The sequence below is a fragment of the Lonchura striata genome, chromosome 2 (assembly GCF_050655825.1).
Source record: "Lonchura striata isolate lonStrDom1 chromosome 2, ASM5065582v1, whole genome shotgun sequence".
Lineage (NCBI taxonomy): Eukaryota > Metazoa > Chordata > Aves > Passeriformes > Estrildidae > Lonchura > Lonchura striata.
In genome coordinates this window covers 91,975,989-91,996,668 of record NC_140704.1, presented here as the reverse complement: position 1 = coordinate 91,996,668, position 20,680 = coordinate 91,975,989, and the positions used below count along the sequence as shown (strand labels likewise).

The 20,680-nt window shown below is 42.2% G+C and overlaps 1 protein-coding gene and 1 long non-coding RNA gene across 9 annotated transcripts in view; one reads left to right on the top strand and one right to left on the bottom strand.

Annotated features, from left to right (window-relative positions):
• Nucleotides 1-14,457: 14,457 nt before the first annotated feature.
• LOC110469727 (uncharacterized) lies at nucleotides 14,458-20,063 on the bottom strand. Of its 2 annotated transcripts, none has more exons than XR_014952806.1 (2): nucleotides 15,315-20,063; nucleotides 14,458-15,098 (listed from the first exon to the last, which is right to left on the bottom strand). It is a non-coding gene; the product is annotated as an uncharacterized LOC110469727 (long non-coding RNA). The 2 variants fall into 2 exon arrangements; XR_014952805.1 differs by having other exon boundaries at nucleotides 14,458-15,086.
• A 157-nt stretch (nucleotides 20,064-20,220) lies between these two features.
• Nucleotides 20,221-20,680, top strand: part of EPB41L4B (erythrocyte membrane protein band 4.1 like 4B) — a 167,866-nt gene continuing 167,406 nt past the window's right edge. For 2 of the 7 annotated variants that reach the window (XM_085571769.1, XM_085571768.1), the window contains exon 1: nucleotides 20,222-20,598. In XM_085571769.1, the coding sequence (XP_085427895.1) occupies nucleotides 20,299-20,598 (300 nt within the window). In that variant the 5' untranslated portion in view covers nucleotides 20,222-20,298. Of the gene's footprint in view, nucleotides 20,599-20,680 lie in introns of all 7 variants that reach the window. The other 5 variants (XM_077784967.2, XM_077784973.2, XM_085571770.1 and 2 more) reach the window with 5 other exon arrangements.

Below are 20,680 nucleotides of genomic sequence, written 5' to 3'. Positions count from 1 at the left end.
TTCTCACATTTCTCCCATTTTGTGAAGAAAGTAGTAGTGCATGCATATTCATGAGTATATGAAATTGATGGAGAATAATTATGCTATTCCGGGTAGTAGTAAAAATGGTTACATTTTAGTCAGTTTTAGCCTGAGAATCTCTGTGGAAATAGTTGCTCAAATAAAATCTATTTAGAAAATAGATTCCTAAAGAATAGAGGATTCCTGAAGTTTTTGTGTATCACAATAGTCTCCCATTTAAGAAGGTCAGCAGAAAGTGGACTCAATTGTCTATTTATGTTTTATTTTATATAGAAACTATCATTTACTCTCAATATTATAGACAGTATGTTTAATTATATAAAACATCTTCCATACATATAATAGTTTGTATTTTCTGACAAAACGTGCAGTGAAGAAGGTAAATGGTTATTCCATTTGTTTTATCTCAGGTCAGAGAGGCCCAAGTAGTTCTGTGTTTTGGGCTACTGCAGATGTGTTGCAGTACACTTGCCAGAATAACAAGGCAGCTGTCTTGCAGGACTTCACAGTTATTCATGAGGAAAAGGAAACATTTCAAAGAACTGCTAACCAATAAAATTTCCGCAGAGAAAAATCTCTTCAAGATTTCTTCTTCAGTTCACATTGCAATTATATGAAAATTTTGATTGATATTTAAGCAATAGCTTCCTGACTAAATCTAAAATTTTCTTGGTTTGGTCTCTGTGTGTATTCTTGTATAAAAGCAAACCATTTGGCTGAACATTCTTAAAATGCTATTTTTGGTATGTATAACTAACCACAACTTGCAAATCTTACATATAAAAATGCACCTCAGCATTGCAAACATCATTTGAATACCATCAAACATATAATCACCTCCAGGTTGCAGAATGATCTCATGCAATGCTAAAGGCTTTAAACAGAGAAACTTTGCTGTGAAAAACATGGCTATTGGACACCTGATCAAAAAGCTCTCTGCTCAAAGACAGAAAGTCCAATCCACTGGCAGACAAAACAATACTTTTGATACAAATTTAGCGTCTCTCATTTGCTTAGAGAAACCTAGGCTGGTGTCGGATGTAATAGCTATAGACATAAATAATGCAAATTATGCACTGCTCTTGGAAGACAGAGTTTCTAGACCATGTGTTCATTGCTGACCTCTGCTTCTTCATGCTGCACCTATTTGGGGTAATATTAAGTATCTGTTATAAACTTCCTTTATACCAGGTCATTTGTTGCTCAGTTTTCCTGTTAAAGATCAAAGGCAGATGATACCTGTCACCTTCAAACAGAGATGAAATAGATGGTAATTTTGGGACATGGAAAGGGAAGAGGCAGAAATTACCTTTCTCAGACTTCATCTTTTGGAACCTATTACAGTGGACTGGGCACTATTATAGTGTCACAGAGCTTGTTTTGTGGTAGATACTTCCACTGATAACTGACTCCCAATGCACTTTTTCCAACCTGAGGAAGATAATCTATAACTTCAATGACCAAAATGGCATCCTACATGCTCCAGAACTCAGGAGTTACAGGTATAAGCACTTTTTTACATAAGTCTTCTTTCCTAACTGAAAACATTTCACCACAGATATGAAAATAATGTATAACCAAAACAATAATTTTAATAAAATACCAGTGGGATTCAAACCATTCTGTGTTCTCCTATAACACTAAAAAATGCCTCCATTTTTGTGGAGAGACAATTAAGATATGCCACTGTATAATTTCAATATACATCTTATGGACTAAGAGTTCACTTCACTACTGGTTATGGAACAAGCCTCTGGGAACTGAAAGATTTCTAGCCTTACCCCAAGCAGAAGGTGCAGGGGTTTTCTGTTTCTTTTGAGTATTTTTCCTACCGCAGTATTTGGTCTGTGAAAATAGGGCAGGGCATGAAAGCAGGCATGTGGGCCTTCTTCCAGATTCAAGAAATTGTGAATATTCTTGTGATTTCAGCACATGCAGAATATTCAGTTATACTCACAAAAATGCAGGTACTCAGTCCTGGCTCCAGCAGAAATATGCTTCAAGGTCCTGAGTCAATTTATGGATGTGGGCAATTTTAAACTTGCAGGTGATTCTATTGAAATAAGGGAAAGTTCTCTGCTGATGCAGTTTCTAGCAGCTGGAGATGTGCTTTTCAGATTTGGGCCCTTGAATATTATTTGAAACATGTTGTGATGCACTGACTTGTGGTGGGTTACACATTACTCTGCGTGGACTCCTACTGCCTTCAAGGAGTCAGCTCACAGTGCAGGACCCACTCAGAAGTCAAAACCTGGCCTTAAGCACAACATATATTAACTCATCAAAAATTCATTTTTAGCTCTGTTTGGGTGCACCTCAGTGGATGACAGCCATCAGTGTGTTTGGTGCTGCTTTCTTGCTATCCTTGATTCAGGAAAGAGAAAATTCATCTACTCTTCCTCTAAGGCGACATGATCCACCGAGAGCTGTGGCACAGCATTTCTCACAAGTCACTATGTTTACTGCTCCCACCTCTCAGGGCTGCAGACTTTGGGGTTCCCATCAGTGTGTCACCCTGCCCTTTTATGAGCTTTAGTGAAGTAATTTCTGTGCTTTCAGTTCAGTTTGGGCTCCGGAACAAGATGCCAGGGACAGCAGGATGAACCTTCAAGCACAAATAAGATCCTCACAGCTAAATTTAGGGGAAACTCCACAATACTCTATTGATTTTTTTTCTTCTCAGTACTTAATAAAATTTCACTTCACTCTAGAAGTGTACCAAAGGATTTACCAGGATGTCATTCCTAAACATCAAAGGCCTGCTTTTAAAAGGACACAGGTTACCCTTGACCATTTTGTACAAAGAACGTATATGCACAAAACCAGGTAAGAATTTCTGTATTGAATTTCAGTGAAATACTAGTGGTTATATGGCTGGTTCCCTGCAGAACTTTGAACACTAAGCAATGATGTTGTGTTTACAAATGCAGGAATTTCATCCTACTGAGTTATTTGTCAATTTCTGTCAAAGTATAGACAGGTATTTTTCACATCAGACACTTTCACAATGAAATCATGTGAGTGTTCAAAACAAGGATAGCAGAAACCAATCAAAATTTTTCTGTTGGTGAGGCAGGAGAGAAAAAAGAGCACGAGAATACGACACTCATTGCATCTTGCTCATCTTGGTGAGAAATAAGAGTGCAATCTCATGGCTAAGACTGAGTTATAAATAATTGTTGTTTTTGGCCTTGAGTAAAACAGACCATATGTCTACACTGCAGCCAACTCAGGTCACATGAATAAACCTGAGTTAGGCTTGAGCTCTGTCCCAGGCCTGCCTTGGCAGCAGAGAGATCAGGGCACATTCACCTCTCTGATCAGCCAGCTCCTTTGGCAGCATCACTGAGGCCCCTGTGGTCCGAGCAGTGCCTAAGCCAGCTCACGGCTTTGACTCTCTGACCCCCAACAGGTGTAGAAACAGTGACAACAGGAAGAAAAAAGATCAGGGTAGGGGAAAGGAACAGTGAAATTACAAAAGTCAGTATTCTCCGGAACAGGTCATGACAGCTGCTCTGCATTAACCCTTGAGCCACAGGTGAGGAGTACGACTCCCTTTGCTTCTCAGGGATCTCAGTGGGATCAGCCTTCCCTGCTCCATGGCAGAGCTGGCTGCCGTGTGCTGCCCTCCTGCTCCTGCAGAGCGGCTGACACCTGAGAGGGAGAGGAAAGACAGCGACAGCATCAAGGAACTCATGGGGGAGGGCTGAGCAGAGCAAGCTCCTGCATGACTCACAGTGGGGTTTCAGTGCTCACCAGGAAATGTGGCCACTGATTGCCACACTTGCATCTGCAGTCTGAGGTGTAGGAGACATGGCCCTCAATATGCATGAGCAAATGGCACCGAGGGCTGAACCACTACAGCTTTAGCATAGTATCCCTCTGTATTTCATTCCATGGGAAGGATCCTTTCATTAACTTCCCACCAGAAGATACCAGTGGCAGAATAAATTGGCATCACTTTTGGCACACCTCCTTATCAGTTACATCTAACTCCTCACTCTCTTGTCCATCAATCTCGATCTCTGGGAGACTCCATGCTACATTTCTGTTGGTTGCCAGACCAAGGAGTACTCCATATCCATGGAGTAAGTAAGTCTGTCTGGGAGGTAGGTGCAGTAACTCCAGCCCACTGAACAAAGCAAACACATCAGAATATTTCACAGCTATGCCACACCCAGTTACAGGCACAACCAGATAAATGTTAGGCTTATTCCAACACAGGATTATGGTGGAGTTTGTCACAACAAAGCCCAATGAGATCAATATTGCCTCCCCCATTTGCATGGCACGCACAATTCCTGGCTTTGGTGTATGTATAATTATTGAGAAGTGATTCAGAGAGGTTTAGATCCTGAACTACGCATTTTGCTCCCCCCTGCCCCCAAGTCAGGGAAGTAAATATAGAAATAACTTCACAAAAAAAATTGAGTATTATGTTTCTATAAAAGAATTTCAAAAAAGTAACAGGTGACTAATATTACTGATGTAACAAGAATATAATAGGCGAATTTCAGCAGTAAATCTCAATCATGTTACCTATGCCTTAGGACACTAAGACATGATGCAGACTTGAGAGCTTTAGAAACTTCTGATCTGTGTTCCATTACAGGGACATGAAAGCACTGTCTCATAAAAACAAGTGGGGAAAATGAAATAACACTGGAGTTTTAAAAAAGTTGGTAAATTCTGTCAAATTAAAAAGAAAGACATATTCTTATTATATTTCTGATGTAATCATGAGCCTTCAGCTTGAGATCTTGACAGAGTGCTACTGTATTGAAATCCATACTGAAAAGTTTCCATGATCTCTTTTTCTTAATTTAATTTTTTTTAAGCAGAGCTTTAAACAAAGAAAAAAATTCTGGAAGTAGCCACAGGTGAAACAACACACTACTTTCTAGGACACCAGTCCAACTGGCTCCAACTGGATATAAGGAAAAACAAATCATCAGGAGAAAATTTAGGCATTAGAGCAGGTTGCCCAGGGTCATTGTGCAATCTCCATCCTTGGAATTTTTTAAGACATGACTGGATAAAACACTGAGTATCCTGGTCTGATTTCAGAACTGACCCTGCTTTGAGCAGGAAGTGGGACTAGAGACATCCTGACATGCTTTTGACCCAAATGTTTTATGCTCAGCTGAGTAGCAGGTAATAATTCTGATTTGTAGTGAAGCAATTTTTAACATGTAGAATGGGGGCATTCCTTTCTTATAAGGAAAATAAACCCTTCTGAATATTTACATGAAAGTGGAAGGTTTAGGAGGGACAGCTGCACACATCTGAGCCTTCTGGCTAGGGTGGTGGGCTCAAAAGATGGGAGACCCAGCTTCACATCTCTGCTGTGTGACTCAGAGTAGAAGTTTTCCCCTGCACCACTCCAGATGGTTGCCAATGTCACACCATTGGGATCCGTGTTTGTCTCAGCTTGCTCGTAGATGTTCTTGACATGTTTGTGGTCACCATTAGGTTTTTGGCTCAGCAAGGCAGCATGGCTTGGGGATTAAGTCCTGAGCCCTCTGGAATCCAGCAGCAGTCAAAGGTGGTACAGTGCCCGCTGTGGCTTTGGCCCAGCCTCAGACTGCTCTAAGTTGTTTGTGGCCTCTCTTTGTTCACAGAGCAGCTCTCTGAGACTCCACAATAGCTCAAGAAAGGTCATGTTGCTGATTTTCTTTCTCCTTAGCACATGCCTGTCACAGCCTAGCTTTGCAAGGTATGTATGGGATAACAAATGCCAGCACCCAGATCCCAGACCAGTCTCCTTTGTCACCTTATGGCCAGTACACAGAGATTCTAAAGGAGCCCTAGGGGGAACACAGTATTTTCAGCATCTCTGAGAGCCCATTCAGTGCTCTTGGAGGTTGGCTATGCTGCACAGAGCCAAAAGTTCCCAATGGCTAATCCTGCCCCTAAAACTACCTCCTTCTGTGCCCTCAAGCACAGCATTTCACCTCTCTGTTGCAATTTTTTCATCTGTAAAATTGGGATAATGACATTTTGCTAACTCACAGGACTGCTGTGAACTTTAATTAAGGTCGGTTTTGTAAAATGCTGTAATGAGGGAAAGCACTAAGAACAAGTAGGTTATTTAGTTAAGCTAGCTGGTGTGGTGCTGCCAAACTTGCCTGAATAACTCAGGATCTGTACGTACACACCGGAGATTGCTATTCTGTACACCTTCAAAGATAAGCATTCCAGGGCTTGAGTCCTGGGCAGGCAGGATTCATTTTAAGAGTGCCTCTTCCTAAGAAAACTGGTGTGCAGCACTTGCCGAGAGTGAAAGAATGGGTCAGGCTGAAGGGACCACAGTGGTCATCTGGTCCAACCTCCCTGCTCCAGCAGGGTCATCCCAGAGCACAAGGCACAGGAATGTTCAGATGGTTTTTCAAAATATTCCGTGAGAGAGACTCTACAGCCTCTCTGGAGAATCTGTTCCAGTGCTTGGTCACCCACAAATGAAAGAGGTTCCTCATGTTCAGGTGGAACTTCCTCTGTTCCAGTTTTTGCCTGTTGCCTCTTCTCAGGACCATTGAGAAGAGCCTGGATCCATCCCTATTACACTCTTCATTCAAATAATCAGAGACGTTGATGAAATCCCCTCTTACATTCTCTTCCCACCTTCTTTTTCTTTATTCTGCAGATAGAAAACAACTTTGATTTACGAAGATCCATCTTAAAATTGAGTACAAATCCAGATGGTAGGATAGTCTGTGATACCAAGGACTGAATGCACAATATCCTTTCTAATCCCCTCTTTCTGTGTACAGGGAAAGCCACAGGTATATACAGATTAAAGGTAGGAAACCAAAGAATTTTTGTACTGCAGTGGAAGGACAGCATTGCATCCAAATGCCTTTTCCTTAGTGTGTGAACAGGAGTTTTGTGATGGAGTTGCTCTGTTTTGCTGCCACCACGCAGCCACAGACCCTCCTCTGCCGTGGGCTATAACTTGCATAAGGTGGCTGAGGCAGAGTTTCTTGCAGGGAAGCAAGTGGTGTGTCCACAGTGTGCTGCAGGGGGATAGAAGGGATTGCCCTGCCTGCTGTATCCAACTCTTCAAATGCACTCGGACTTCATGTCACTATTTTCTCTATGCTGGATAGCGGGACAGCAAAGCTTTGGTCACCTGGCAGAGGGGTGATAATCATGTAAGTCCATGCAAACACAGTGTCTCACAGGTATGTGTCCATCTGGACACTGTCCTTCATTTTGCACCTTACAGCACGTAGCAGGTGATGACTGTCATCCTCACATCCTTCTTTCAGTTCTTTGCTACTTCATAGCCAGGAAAGAATCAACTGCTGTGAGCTACACTGAACAATTGAGCAAGTGAATGGAGAAAGGCAGCCCCAAGACAGGGAGGACTGGGACCCAGGCTGTGTCTCTGGTGCCTCAGAGAGCAGGAGTCAGGCAGTCAAAGGGACAATGCAGGGATATTGTGCCTCTCTGTGGGGATCTTTCACTGTCCTTCTTCTGCACCTGTAGAGGTGGGGGTCACCACAGCCTTGGCCAAGGAACTGGCCCTGCTCTGCTCCCTCCCTACTTACATGCTGCCTGGTTTCATCCCTTGCATGAGAAAAGGCTAGTCTCTCCAGTCAATTCATCTGGAACAGTGGTGAGGTCTGGAACTCCATACTCTTCTCTGAGGAAGACAATCTGTCTGGCTTTTAATACCACCCTGTTGCTTTTTGAGCAAAAATTATTTAAGCTATTATTGAAATATTGTGCTCAGACTTCTATTATGTCTGGTATTCACAGAAACAATGCTCCTCACTAGCTGAGCAAATAATGTTGAGCTGTTTGTTTTAGACAGAATTCCACATATTCACTTTATGTTAATTTCACACTGCTGGTCACGGACAATGACACTTGTCCGGGGCTACAAATAACTACTGGGAATCATATTTCAGCGACACTTCCAGCAAGCTTCTACAGTGAAAATTCATTTGCAGCATGTCCAGTTCCTAGACATTTCTTTAAGTATCTAAATGTCTATCAGATTTGCTTTGGGTTTTGTATTCTGATGAATGCTAGACTTCCTCACTGTGTTTCTGTTCTTTACATTTTAAACATGTTTGTAAAATGTCAAACATCTAAATCAGTTTGTCTTCTGTCAGATATGGAAAATTATTATCTGTAATGATCAGCAGCCACTAACCAGGCTCAATCCATGCTGTTTGTTTGCTAGTTCTACTATGGACACCTTGGCTCCCAGGTATTCTCAATCTTGAGCATTAGCACAGTATCTTTTTTATTGCAAGATTGTTTAGAGTAGCAAATACAGAGTCAGAGAAATGACTATGGACCAAGACAAAACGATGTTTGGTGCTGCTGATCAGTTTAGATATCTGACATGGCATATATGGACATATATTTTCAAAGCAGAGTTACTTAGCCCAACCTGAAAAGTCAAGCTGCTAATGTGAGCTATAGATCAGGCTTATGAAATTAAAGGATGCTATTGACAATCCTGAAACTTTGCAAAAAAAGTTCCTGTTAAGTTTGTTGTTGTTGTTGTTTTTGTTTCAATTTGGTTTGGGTTTTTTTTCAAGTGCTCCTGAGAACCACAGAATCATCATAGAATCAGAGGATGGTTTGGGTTGGAAGGGACCTTAAAGATCATCTAGAACAATCTCCCTGACATAGCAGGGACACCTTCCACTGCAGCAGGTGGTGGCTTAAAGCCCCATCCAAGCTGGCCTTGAACACTTTCAGAGATGGGACAACCTGCTCCTTTGTTTGTTTGTTCGTTTTTATTAAAGATTTCATTAAGTTGTTTCCAAGATATATTTTGGATCAATTAGTGCACTTCGACTACTGCCCTACTAAGCAGAGAGAATTTGCATTGTTGAGATTCATCATGCATTTGAAAACTGTTGTATAGCAAGTCTAATAATCCAAATTATTGTTTGCTAATCCAATTAGGTATTTTAATTAAACTGTGCAAAGTTCAGTGCTGCTGTGAGGTTTTATATCTGCCTCTTGGTTAATTTTATTTTATAATTTTTAGGTGTTATCAGATGACAGAGCTCTAGCTCAGAAAAACAAAGGTGAGGTGTCTGCATATTGGCATACTGAGTGGGTAGTTCTCAAACACTCCCATCACTCTTTCCTGAACAGTCAAGTCAGATAAAATTGCAGATTCTATCATTAGCAAGGGCATCCAGTCCACTCCTCTACCACTGGCTCACTCCTATCTGTATATTTACTTCTGTATATTTCTGTATATATATATATATATATATATATATATATATATATATATATATATATATATATATATATATGTGTGTGTGTGTGTGTGTGTATATATATATATATATACAGAAAAAAAATATATATACTGGCTGTATATTTCCTTGTGACTGTCACCCAGACTTCACATCTGCTCAGAATACTCTTATGGCATCTGGGCCCAAACTGATGTAAAAGATTTGTTACATAAACTAGCAAAGCCCAGAAATAGACTGAGGGAGTGCACATGAACTCTGTTAATTCCACCTAAAAAAGGCAAACTGAAGTACACCTGAGCTGCAGTTGCTTTGTTCTTGACAAAAGAGCCCTACTGTTTAAGCACACCCTTCACTCCACAACATGTCTTGTTACATCTACTCTCATTCTTCTGAAACAGAAGGAAGAGGAGAATCATAACTCATCTATGGGAACCCTTTCCCTTCATATGAGAAAGAGTGACCCACACAATACTCTCTTCTTCCTAAACAAAGCTGGTGGGAGGCAGAAAACCAGCCTTCCCAAGTGGAGAGGTCTGATGAGCTGTAACATCCCAGTGTGCTGCTTTCAGCATGAGCTTTAAGCCAGCAACCAGCACTACTCCGAGACTGCAACCTTTTCTTTCTCCTATGGACACATAGTGCTGATTCTGATCCAACAAAAAGTGACTGACCATCCTTTTAGACAAGCAAAACAACCACGGCTACTTCTCCTCTGCTTGCAGATGGGATATCAGATCTTGCCTCCACTGGGAGGATGGAAACAAAAGCAGTACAACCCACTAGCATAGCAGTAGCACAGGCACTCAACTTTCCTGACACTTCTCAGGAGAAACTAGCAGAGCTTTAACTCTGCTTCACGCTTCTTCAACAATTCCAGTTGGACAAGAAAAAGAATAGAAAATCAGCCCTATATTTTAAAATTTTATTATATGGAGCTTTACTCTTTTCTTTGCCAAGTTTATATTGTCGGAATAGTTTATTTTATTTTTAATTATTTTCAACATCAGTTCTTTTTTTTTGAGGTTTTTTTTTTTTCATTTTGAATGATCTTATACCTACAAAAGTCTCCTCCAAATCTATTTCAGGAAGACTAGAAAGGGCTGTTTTTCTGCTGCAATGTGGGATGTTAGGCAACCCTGCTGCTTGATCGGTGAAGAGCCAGGTGTCATGCTGGCAATGGGCTTCTCATCAATTGCTGATTAAGATTTGTAAAATTATATATTAGCTGATAGCCAAAATCTGTAGCTGTGCTATTAACTATGACTGCCAAAGGAGGCAGCAGGAAGAATCCAGCCAGCAGGCCACTCTTGTTAGCATGATCACTAGCTCTGCCCTGCATCAGCATTTAGGATGTGCTTTACCTGGGACTGGACTTCAAGGCCACTCCTTGCCACCAGCAGCCCAGCTGCACATCTGTCACGATGTATTCCTGCTGTGGAAAGCTTGGTGTTGTTGTAGCACAGGTTGCAGTGTCTGCTTAGTCAGTGACTTCACTTCATACTAAAGGCTGCTTAAGATCTGATGGCTATCTCCCTGCTGATCCTTTTACCCACCTCCAGCAGAAGCAGCCAGGGAGCTCTTCTCACTCTTTCTGATGCATCCTCTGTATCTCAGAACTGGAGGCACTGCCCCTGCACAGCTCCCAGCTCTTCCCGCTGGCTGGGCAGAACTCCAGTTTGGAATTCAGTTTGGGATTACAGCCAGGTTTATTTTACCTGCAGAGGTTTTTGCCTGAAACCAGGCCTGAAGGGTTTTCAGTCCTCAAAAATTAGAGGGATTTTTTTTGTCTGACTTTTTACCAGAGGAGGCTATACCCCTCTGGGTTTCATTCTTTCTAGGTAAACAACTCTCTAGTCTGTGTAGATGTGCCCCCAGGCAGGCATAGATACATTTTAGGAACTGAATAAATAACCTCAGCTATACATTTGATCTTGGCAAGCAGTGAGTTATTTCACTATGCAGGATGAAGATGGCCCTTGTAACATATGTAGATAAGACATAACTTTCCAAAGACACACCTCTGTTCTAATTTATTAATGGCAGTGTGTTCTTTCCTGGGCTATCTGAAGCCTCTAAAGTAATTTCTTTCTATCCAATGTGCTTTAAAGATTCAGTTTTCACCTTTACAATAAAACCAAAATTTTCATGATTGGGTCAGAGAAAGAATAAAATGCATGCTTAGTTTCTGACTTTGGGGGAAGGGTGATAAGTATGACAGTCAGAGAGAGCACATGGTGACACTAGGCATGGCTAGGTACAGCTGTTTCTTCTGTTGCGCTTGGAAAATAAAATGGGATTACCTTTCTCCCCATGCGTAAGTGGGTGTTTCACAGAAAATGTCTGACCAACTGAGGGGGCCAGCCACATTCACCCAAAAAAAAATTTTCTGAGAAGCTGGTCTTTGAAAGGACATGTGCATCAACAAGTAAACACTTTCTCCATCCTATTTTTTTTATTTTTTATTTTTTAACCTGAGAGGTGAGTCCTTCTCCCACAGTGAAAGAACCCTTGGTAAACTCCAGCTTGAGAGCTCAGCCACTCCTAACATTAGCTTGCACCATTATGCAAATGCAGCCCTGGTATTCCCACAGTCTGGAGAGGGACCCAATCCCAACTTCCCACAGCATCCAAGAGCTGCCTACAGCCTGGGCTCTGCCACCATTGAAAACTGCAGCATTTGTCTGCACTTAGTTCTGACCTGGGTTTTGCCAGCTCCTGTCACTGGATGTACTTGTTGCAGCTCTGTGCTTGAGAGTCTCCCTCTGCTCTAGTTTTCAAATATAATAAAACATTAATTGCTGAGAATACGCAACTTCAGCTGCTAACATTTAAGAAAGATGGTGAAAGCAAGATTTCAATCATAATGCTTTATCTCAATGCCTACATGTAAACCTAATCCAGTAACTTTCTGTTTACCTTTTCTGGATAACTGTATAAACCTGCTCAGCAATTTCAAAAGACACTGAAAAACCACAAAACCCTATGTTTGTTGTTTTCTTTTTTTTTTTTTTTAATTTTTAAATTTAATCTTGCAGCAAAGCCTGAGAAAACATTAGACCTCCTAACAAAAATAAGCAGTACATTTCTCTCACTCAAGAGCTATTCCAGTAGTGCACTGAAACTCCTCTTCACTCAGGTCAAACAAATTATATTGACTCAATTTCTCCCCTAAATAGGATCCTAGCATGGACACAATGGAACTCTACTGCTACAGGGTTCCAAGCTGATAGCTGCAAGTGTTTGGCTCAATGTTTCTGGGATAAGTTTTGGGCCATGGCAACATGTTGGTATGCCCCTGTGGAGAACCAGGTCCAGAAGAGTTGAAATCTCTTTTCTTCCCACCTCTCTTCAAAAGGCCCCCATACCTCCCTGGAGCACAGGATGGGAGCAGTCAGTACCCCTCACCCTATCACTAATCCTCTTGCATCATCATGCAAGGCAACCTCAATGAAGAACTGTTTACAGGCCAGTCTATTCTCCCATTTAATTTTGCTCATCTATGATAGTGAGACTACTTAAATATCCAAACAGAGAATACTTATGGTTGCCTGCCTGTTAGAACAATTTTTTTATGCCTGCCTCTAAAACTGTAAACATGGGAATCAAACATCTGTTGTGCTTTCAGGAGGAAAAGAGATTACAGTGAGGTACAACTACTAACATTCTTTATTTCTGCCTCAGATTTTTTTTTTTTTTATTGCTAAGAGTTTTAATGATCTTATACACAATATAAAATAACTTACATTTAAATAGGCTTACAATTATTTTCACTACATCTTAATAATTTGAATGACACATGCCTTACTCTTTCATGAGCTGCCAGGGTAAAAAAATCCCATCCAGCCCAGCAAAATTCTCTCTGCATGGCTTCACACCAGTGAGCAGGAAAGGAACACTCCATAAATCTCCAGTCTTCACCTAAAGTTGCCCAGTGATTTTCAGGTCTGCAAATGCTCCTATTGTCAGGGCGTAAGACAGATATTTTCTGTGCTGCAAATGTTAGAATAGTTCATAAATTCAAACTTGTAAAGGAGTCAGGATCATGCTATTGCTTTTTGAAAGCAATACATCCAGTCAACTGAGTTCATGTGTGGCTGAAGGCACACCAACTATTTTGGAGAAAATAACATTTTTGTTCATATAAAAATGATGCTATGTAAATTTATTTGTTCATTTCAGGCAGAACTGTCTGTATAAGGTTTGTTTTTTTTTTTATAATGACTTGATTTTTAGACAGATTTCTACCGCACTGTAACTTGGACTACACTTAAGGGAACTTGAGCTAAACAAAGAAATAATTGTTTCCATCTCTTCAGCAATGTATTGTAATATTTCAAAAGTTATCAAACTTTCTTATAAAAATAGAAAATAATTAAGTCATAGGATGCATAAAAAGAAACTTATATTAATAATTTATATATGTTTAAACTTTTCTGGCTCAAGATGTAATAGCCAGCACTTTGCTGTGGCTTATTATGCAGCCCTGTCTTCTGAGCAGAAGTAGCCCTTCATGTTTGTATTTTAGAGGAAACATATCTTTATGTATCACTGACTTTAGAAAGATGAGAAAAATAAATTTATTTCTCTGCATGCTTGGGATTCACTGTGTTTGCTCCTGATAAATTCAAAGGATACAAATTTCCTCCCAGTGATATAAGGAGGATCTTTCTGATCTTTCTGCATACTCTAGCCAGTCTACATGACTTAATTTTGTTTTTGGGAAAGGGCTTCTGAAAACCTGCCAGAGGTTTTTCCCAGCGATTCCAACTGTTAAATTCCATGGGCATGGGAATATCTCAAGACAAAGCTTATATGATCCACCTTTTCTACCCTTTGGCAGCATCACAACCCTTTCTGTGGTCTGTCTCTCCACCTTATACTGCCATCATCTGACAGAGGATCCAGAGAGACTAAAAATATTGTAAAATAAAAACTCATTTATGTGAAAAGAGGAAGAAAATAGACTCAGAAGAATGTTAAGAGTGTTCTGATGTCACCACTGCAAGATGGCATAGGACAATGTGTGTACAGCACAATGTCTGGCAATAAAAAGAGGAAAATGCTGGGCAAGAAGGAGCCTCTGTTGACAGTACATGTACATTATTAATATTTGATGGAGGAAGGAAAGGAGAGGAGAAGTATTTAGAATAGATTTCCTTCAGCTGGTGCTGTACTTCTTATGAAATGAAAAGCCCACAAATTCAGTAGGAACATAGCATGTCAGGAAACTTTAATGATCAAGTAGATGTTAAGTCACAAAATCTCTCAAAGATTTTCCCCTCCAAGTCACATATTATGAAGAGATATTGCTTTTCAATCCTGTAATAGATTTTGGTTTTTTGGTTGTTGTTTTGGTTTTTTTTACTAGGATAAATTTGCATTTGTGACTGACAATCTGCTAGGAAGCTGAAGTCCATACACACACAAGAGAGTTCATTAGGAAGTAGATGGTTTTGTTTCATTCTATACTCAGGCTATCAGTCAGATATAGATAACATTTTAATGAACATTTATTTTACATCCTAATATGAGCTGTTTGCTGTTCAGGAAAATGCAGTTTCTATAAAACAAGGACTACAGAACATTTCTACTTTATGAAACAACTTCATTGTATGTCAACAACATAGTATGACCTCCTGCCTGGGGAGGTGGTGGAGTCACCTTCCCTGAATGTGTTTAAAAGAACACTGGATGTGGCACTTGGTGCCATGGTTTAGTTGAGGTGTTGGGGCATGGGTTGGACTCGATGATCTTGAAAGTCTCTTCCAACCTGGTGATTCTGTGCTTCTGTAATAAACTGGGTCCACATCCCTCAGGTTTCAGCAAAACCTGTGATAGATACTGTAATATTAGAAATGAAAATCAATTTTTTTAAAAAAAAATATTTTTAGTTAAACTACTGGCATTAATAGTTCAGTCTTTCAGTTTGGATTTTTCCTTCTGTTTTCCTGTGACTGGTAGGCACAGGACAAATAAACTGACTCAGCAGCCTTGTCAGTGGCATAATCTTTTTCCTTTTTGTTGCTTTTCCATTTTTGTTCCCTCAGAAATACTTACTTTTATTGACTCATCTCTTCATTTGTTGACTAGTTTGCCTCCAACAAGTTCCTCCTCTGGACGTACAGAGCCCTGGCTGCCTCCTGTCCCTTGTTCTCTCAAACAGTTCAACAGGAAAAGAGCTGAAGTGTCCAAATGAGGAAGGGATATCCTTTCTGCCACCAGCATTACATCCAGGCAGCGGAGTACCCAGAGTACTTAAACTTCTTTTAGTTAATCAAATCTGATGCTTGTTCATTAGAACTTTCACCTTTGTTTTATTGCTCAGTTGATTGTTTTATGCACACTGAAGGTTTCCAGCAGTTCTCATAAGCGGTTAGTTGCCCATCAGACAAGGTATCATTCAGCGTTGCAGTGTCAGTCAAAGGTATTGTTATTGCAAATTTTAGACCTTATTAATTCATGCACAGCACAGGAAGCCATGGATATCTATTTTCAGTGGAGATATAATTAAAAGATGCATAATTATGGTTAGAAAATATTCTTAGAAAACTTTATTCTTTCAGCATGTGATGATTGCTTATAGGCAACATTCTGAGCAGTTTTCTAGGCTCACCAAAGATTAACATCAAAAGAGTTCACCAGTGGAAAAATGCCTCAATTTTTCAGGTGAGCACCTGTTATCTTTGCAATTTAAAAAAGCATTGAAAACTTTTTTTATTAATACTTTAAACCTAATCATAAGTTTGAATATAAATAATATTCAATATTATTTCTATGCATTGAAGTCAATACAAAACTGATAAAATTCTCACTAAAGGAAAGAACATATGATTAAGTCATATTGTACCTGCTTATGAGATGGACAGGAGGTATTGTAAAGTGTTCACTCATCAAGAAACATTTTCTTTCTGTATATTTTCTAGTGGAAAGATTTTTGTTCTTACATGTTTATGAACAAACCTCTCTGGATATACAAAACCAACTCTTTAAGTGGACATATTTATTCTTAAGTAAGCTACTATTTTATTTATTCTGACAAAATAAAAGGATTTTTTTTCTGTCTATATGGATTAACATGAACAGCAATAGCTGCCACAATTCATGCCTACAGAAAACCTGATATTCTAAATGGAGAAGTATTTTTTTTTTTTCTTAATGGAGGACTTTTGAAACACTTGGAGTAGAACATGATAAAGGAAAGTCCTCACTATGGTACCTTTTGCAGGAATTAATCAACATGGCCCTATGATTTGGGTAACTTTCTGCCTATTCAAACCCGTATTTCCATTACAATTGTATGAGAGAGACTCAGTATTTTTCCTTGCTGTTAAACAGCTGTTGCCTTTCAGTGTTGGTAATATAGTTCTACATATAATTTTCTTTTTTTGAAATTAAAGTGTTTTGGGATATCTCTAGATCAAAGATGGACTAGAAATGCAAATTATCCTTAGCCACATAACTCAGAATTACCTTTTTATTTTGTTCTAAATCTATATCTGAATATATAAAATCCTGAAAACCAGTGACGTTAGACCTGCTCATATAACTGACATGCTTTTGAGGAAAACAAACAGATAGAACTGCCAGCTGCTGCATGAATGTTGTAATGGAATGAGTGCTAATGCTGAAAAGTATCTCCTTTAATAAAATTTTTAATAAAAAACTTAATTTGATTTCTGTGTTTCGAGAAACAGCCTCAGAAAATTAATATCGAAAAGCTTGAGTGAATTTATGTCATAACTTCTCAAGTTTATTTTTCCCCTCAGTTTTATTAACATAGACATTTGGGTTTGCACCAATACTTGCTCCTTGAATCCGTGTATGTAAGTTTCCTCCAAGTAATGACTGTAACAAAACAAACCCTGGCAGAAACTTGCAAAAATATAAGCCTGTTTAAGTTACTCAGTAAAGATAACATTTCTCCAAAAATGCAGGAAAAGAAACTCTAGCTGCATGTAAATTAAATTTAGAACTCTCCTTTGCACACAGTGAAAGTCTGGCAGGCCAGGAAAAATCCATAAATGTGATTGCAGTGATAGAAAGTAAAATAGAAAGAGGTCTGTGATGTCCAGGCAGCACATGCATGTCCCCTGCAGGAGAAGTCTCTTCACAGAACTGTCAGTGGTTTTGCTCCCCCATCCCCATGACATGGCTGCCTCAATTTCCAAGTTTTCCAAATGCTTCCAGACAAGATTTGAACAAAACCAAAACAATGCATGAAAGAGCAAGAATAAAGTGCCTATCAAATTTTTATGCAGTTATTTAGCTACAAGCAGCATCAGGGGCTCCAATAGTTAGAGATTCCCCATCTTACTGCTGGGGAATGTCAGGAAGGATTTTGGTAAATGCTCTCCCATTTACACACTGCTCAGCACCATGGCAAAGCCATGGATAAGACTGGTTATTTGCAGGGATTCCTACCAGAACTTCAAGATGGGTTAGGAAAAATGGTTTGCCTAGGTCACCACCTTTCCTGAGGAAGTAATCAAATCGTGGCTTCCAGCGGAGACTGGAGTACTCCATGGGAGGTTGATGTTGCAGTGGAAGGCTATTTTGATAAAGATTTAAAGGCAATGCCCTTGACTACAGTAAAGATGAGGACCATAGCAGTTTCGGCTTGTGTCTCTCATTGGAAAGCAAGCAAGTAGCAGGCACTCTGAGGAGGGACTGCAGGACAGGGGCCAGCAAACCAAACCCCTTTCAGGGCCTGTCCATCCAAAAATGGAGAGAGGATATAGATGGGTGAAACATGTATGTAGAAATCTGAATATAAATGCTAGTTTAAATACTTCTCAAGGCATCCTCAGTACCACTGTTGCTCAAGGTTTTTGTTTCACGGCTAAAGATAGCTCTGCTGGTAACATGAGACAAAATAACAGTGGAATTGTTTTACTCCAAGAGAGGCTGGGTACTAAGGAACCAGCTTTATTTCCTCCCACCACCAGCTCTTTCTAAAAGATGCTTTACTGTGAGCATTATCTTGCATTTCTTAACATGAGCCTTAATGGAACTTCAGCATCCCTATGGCAGTTTCATAAATGCAGCACTGCCTCTGGGGTATGGCCATTGACCTGTATCAGGTGTGCTGCTAATGTAAGTAAAGCAAGCCTACGTTTACACATTTTAAAATACCAGACTCCTGTTTCCATGACAGAACTTGAAGAGACAAAGGGCTGAAGTCTCACAGCTTCAGAGTAAAAAGATTTTTAGCACAGCAAAAAATTTGCTCAGTTTTCCGCCAGTCCAGTCCCAAATGATGCAAGACCTCTCTTCCACCCCACTTTCCTTTGCACCAGAATTGCTGTAGCTCCCTCAAGAGACAAGAGTATTTCTGCTGAATTTCCAACTCCTAAGATAATTTGTGCTGCTTGTGGTATGCAAACGAGCTTTATGGGACTGGGATATCTTCACAGGGTTCAAAGCGGTGAAAGAACCCCAAGGTATGTTGCACCATTCAGGATCTGAAAGAAAATTTAAATTCTGCTCCTAATTCAAGGTAAAAAAAATGGAGCAAAACCCCATAATCTGTATAAGTGCCTACTTTGGATTGTGAACATTAGCAGGCAGAGATTAGCACCTTTCCACTCTGTTTCTATAAAAGCTCTTTTATGCAGCCATAAAGTGCAGAAGGGCTGCAGGTAGATCTCTGCCAAAGATCATGCAGTTTAGTGACGGTCTTGGCTGATGAGACACTTCAAGACCTGATCCAGGGCATTGAAGGAACATGGAAAAGGATGCAGAAGCAGCAGGCAGTTACCTAATACTATCAAGTCTCAATAAAAAATGACAAGCTGAGACATTTTGGCAGGCTTTCTGAATACCTAATAGGACAATGCTTGTGTAAATGGGCCTGGAAGTGAGGTGCAGAGAAATAAATTCACAGCAGAAAAAAAACCCCAAACCCACACTTTAAAAGCAGCAAATTATTTCACTTCAAAGCTCTTCAGATCACATCTGACCATAGGGTAACAGAATTAGCCTCACTGACTGTTTCTGCAAGACATGATTCACGTCCAGTACTTTATACGTAGCAATTCAGCAAAAAAGCTCCCACCCGAGCCAGAATACATAAATACTTAAATTTTTGGCAGAGCGACCGTGAGAGTATTTGTACCTATGGATTTGCTGTGACAGATAAACAAACCCGTACTCCTTACAGCAGCGAAAGGGAGTAAAACCCCGGGACGGTCGGGAGGGTCTGGTTTTTGCACGGGGCCAAGTTCTCACAGCGGTTTCCTTAATCCACCAGACCGCGCTGATCGCAAAGGCAAATGCGGGGGCATTCCCACGCACCGGGCAGACGTGTCTGTGCACGGGGGATGTAGGCGGCGGCGGGAGAGGCGGTGCGATGCCCTCCTCCTCCTCCAGGTGAGATCCGCCGCTTCGGCCACTTCCAACACAGGCGAGACCCGTCCTTCCGCCTGCGCTCAGTTCTCCATCCCCCCCTTGGCTTTTTTTATTTCCAAATAACTTCCCCCGTCCCCTCTCCCGCCCGCCCAAAGGGGCGGAAGCGGGAGACGGGCGCGGGAGGGACGCGGGGCGGGGGCAGCGCGGAGAGCTCGGCGCGCAGCAGGGGCCGCCCGGCGAGCCCGGCGGGGAAAGAGGCTCCGCGCCCCCGCCGCTTCTCTCCCCTCCCCGGCCCGGGGGCGGCGGCGAGGGGCTGCCGTGGCGCAGACAGCGCCCTAGCGCCCGAGGAGCCGGGGCTGTTTCTGCAGGAGAGGAGCGGCGCGGCTCTCGTCCCGCTGAGCCGCGGGGGCTCGCCCGGCCTCCCCCGCAGGTGGCCGCCGCCTCAGCGGCTCCCCCTGCCCGCCCGCCGGCCGCACGGCCCGGAGCGCGGCGGCGGGCGGGGCCGCGGCCCGCCCCGCCCCGCCGAGCCGCTGCCGGGCGGCGCTGCAGAGGGCGGAGCGGGCGGCGCGGCCGGCGCCCGGCGCGGGCTGGCTCCCGGCGGGCGGCGCTGCTGCGTTGCTCTGGGAGGCGCCGCGGGGCCGGGCGCGGAGCTGCGGGCTCGGGGGTGTGAGCGGCCGGGCAGGGCGCCCCCAGGATGCTGCGGTTCCTGCGCAGGACCTTTGGCCGGCGGTCGATGCAGCGCTACGGGCGAGGAGCCGGGCGCGGAGCCGGGCGAGGTGGGCTCGGCGGCGAGGGGGACGAGCGGGACGGGGGGCTGCGAGGAGCGGCCGCCGCCGCCGTCGGCTCGGGAGCCTTCCCCTCCTCGCCGCTCCCCGGAGGGGTCGTGCACTGCGCCGGAGCGCCCGTCCACATCCCGGCGGCCGGCGGCAGCAAGCCGGTGCTGCAGTGCCGCGTCCTTCTCCTGGACGGGACCGAAGTCAACGTGGAGCTGCCGGTGAGTAGTGCGCGCTTACCTCCGCCGCCCGCAAAACGGTGCCTGCAGCTACCCTCTCCCCTCCTCCGCATCGTTCCCCCCT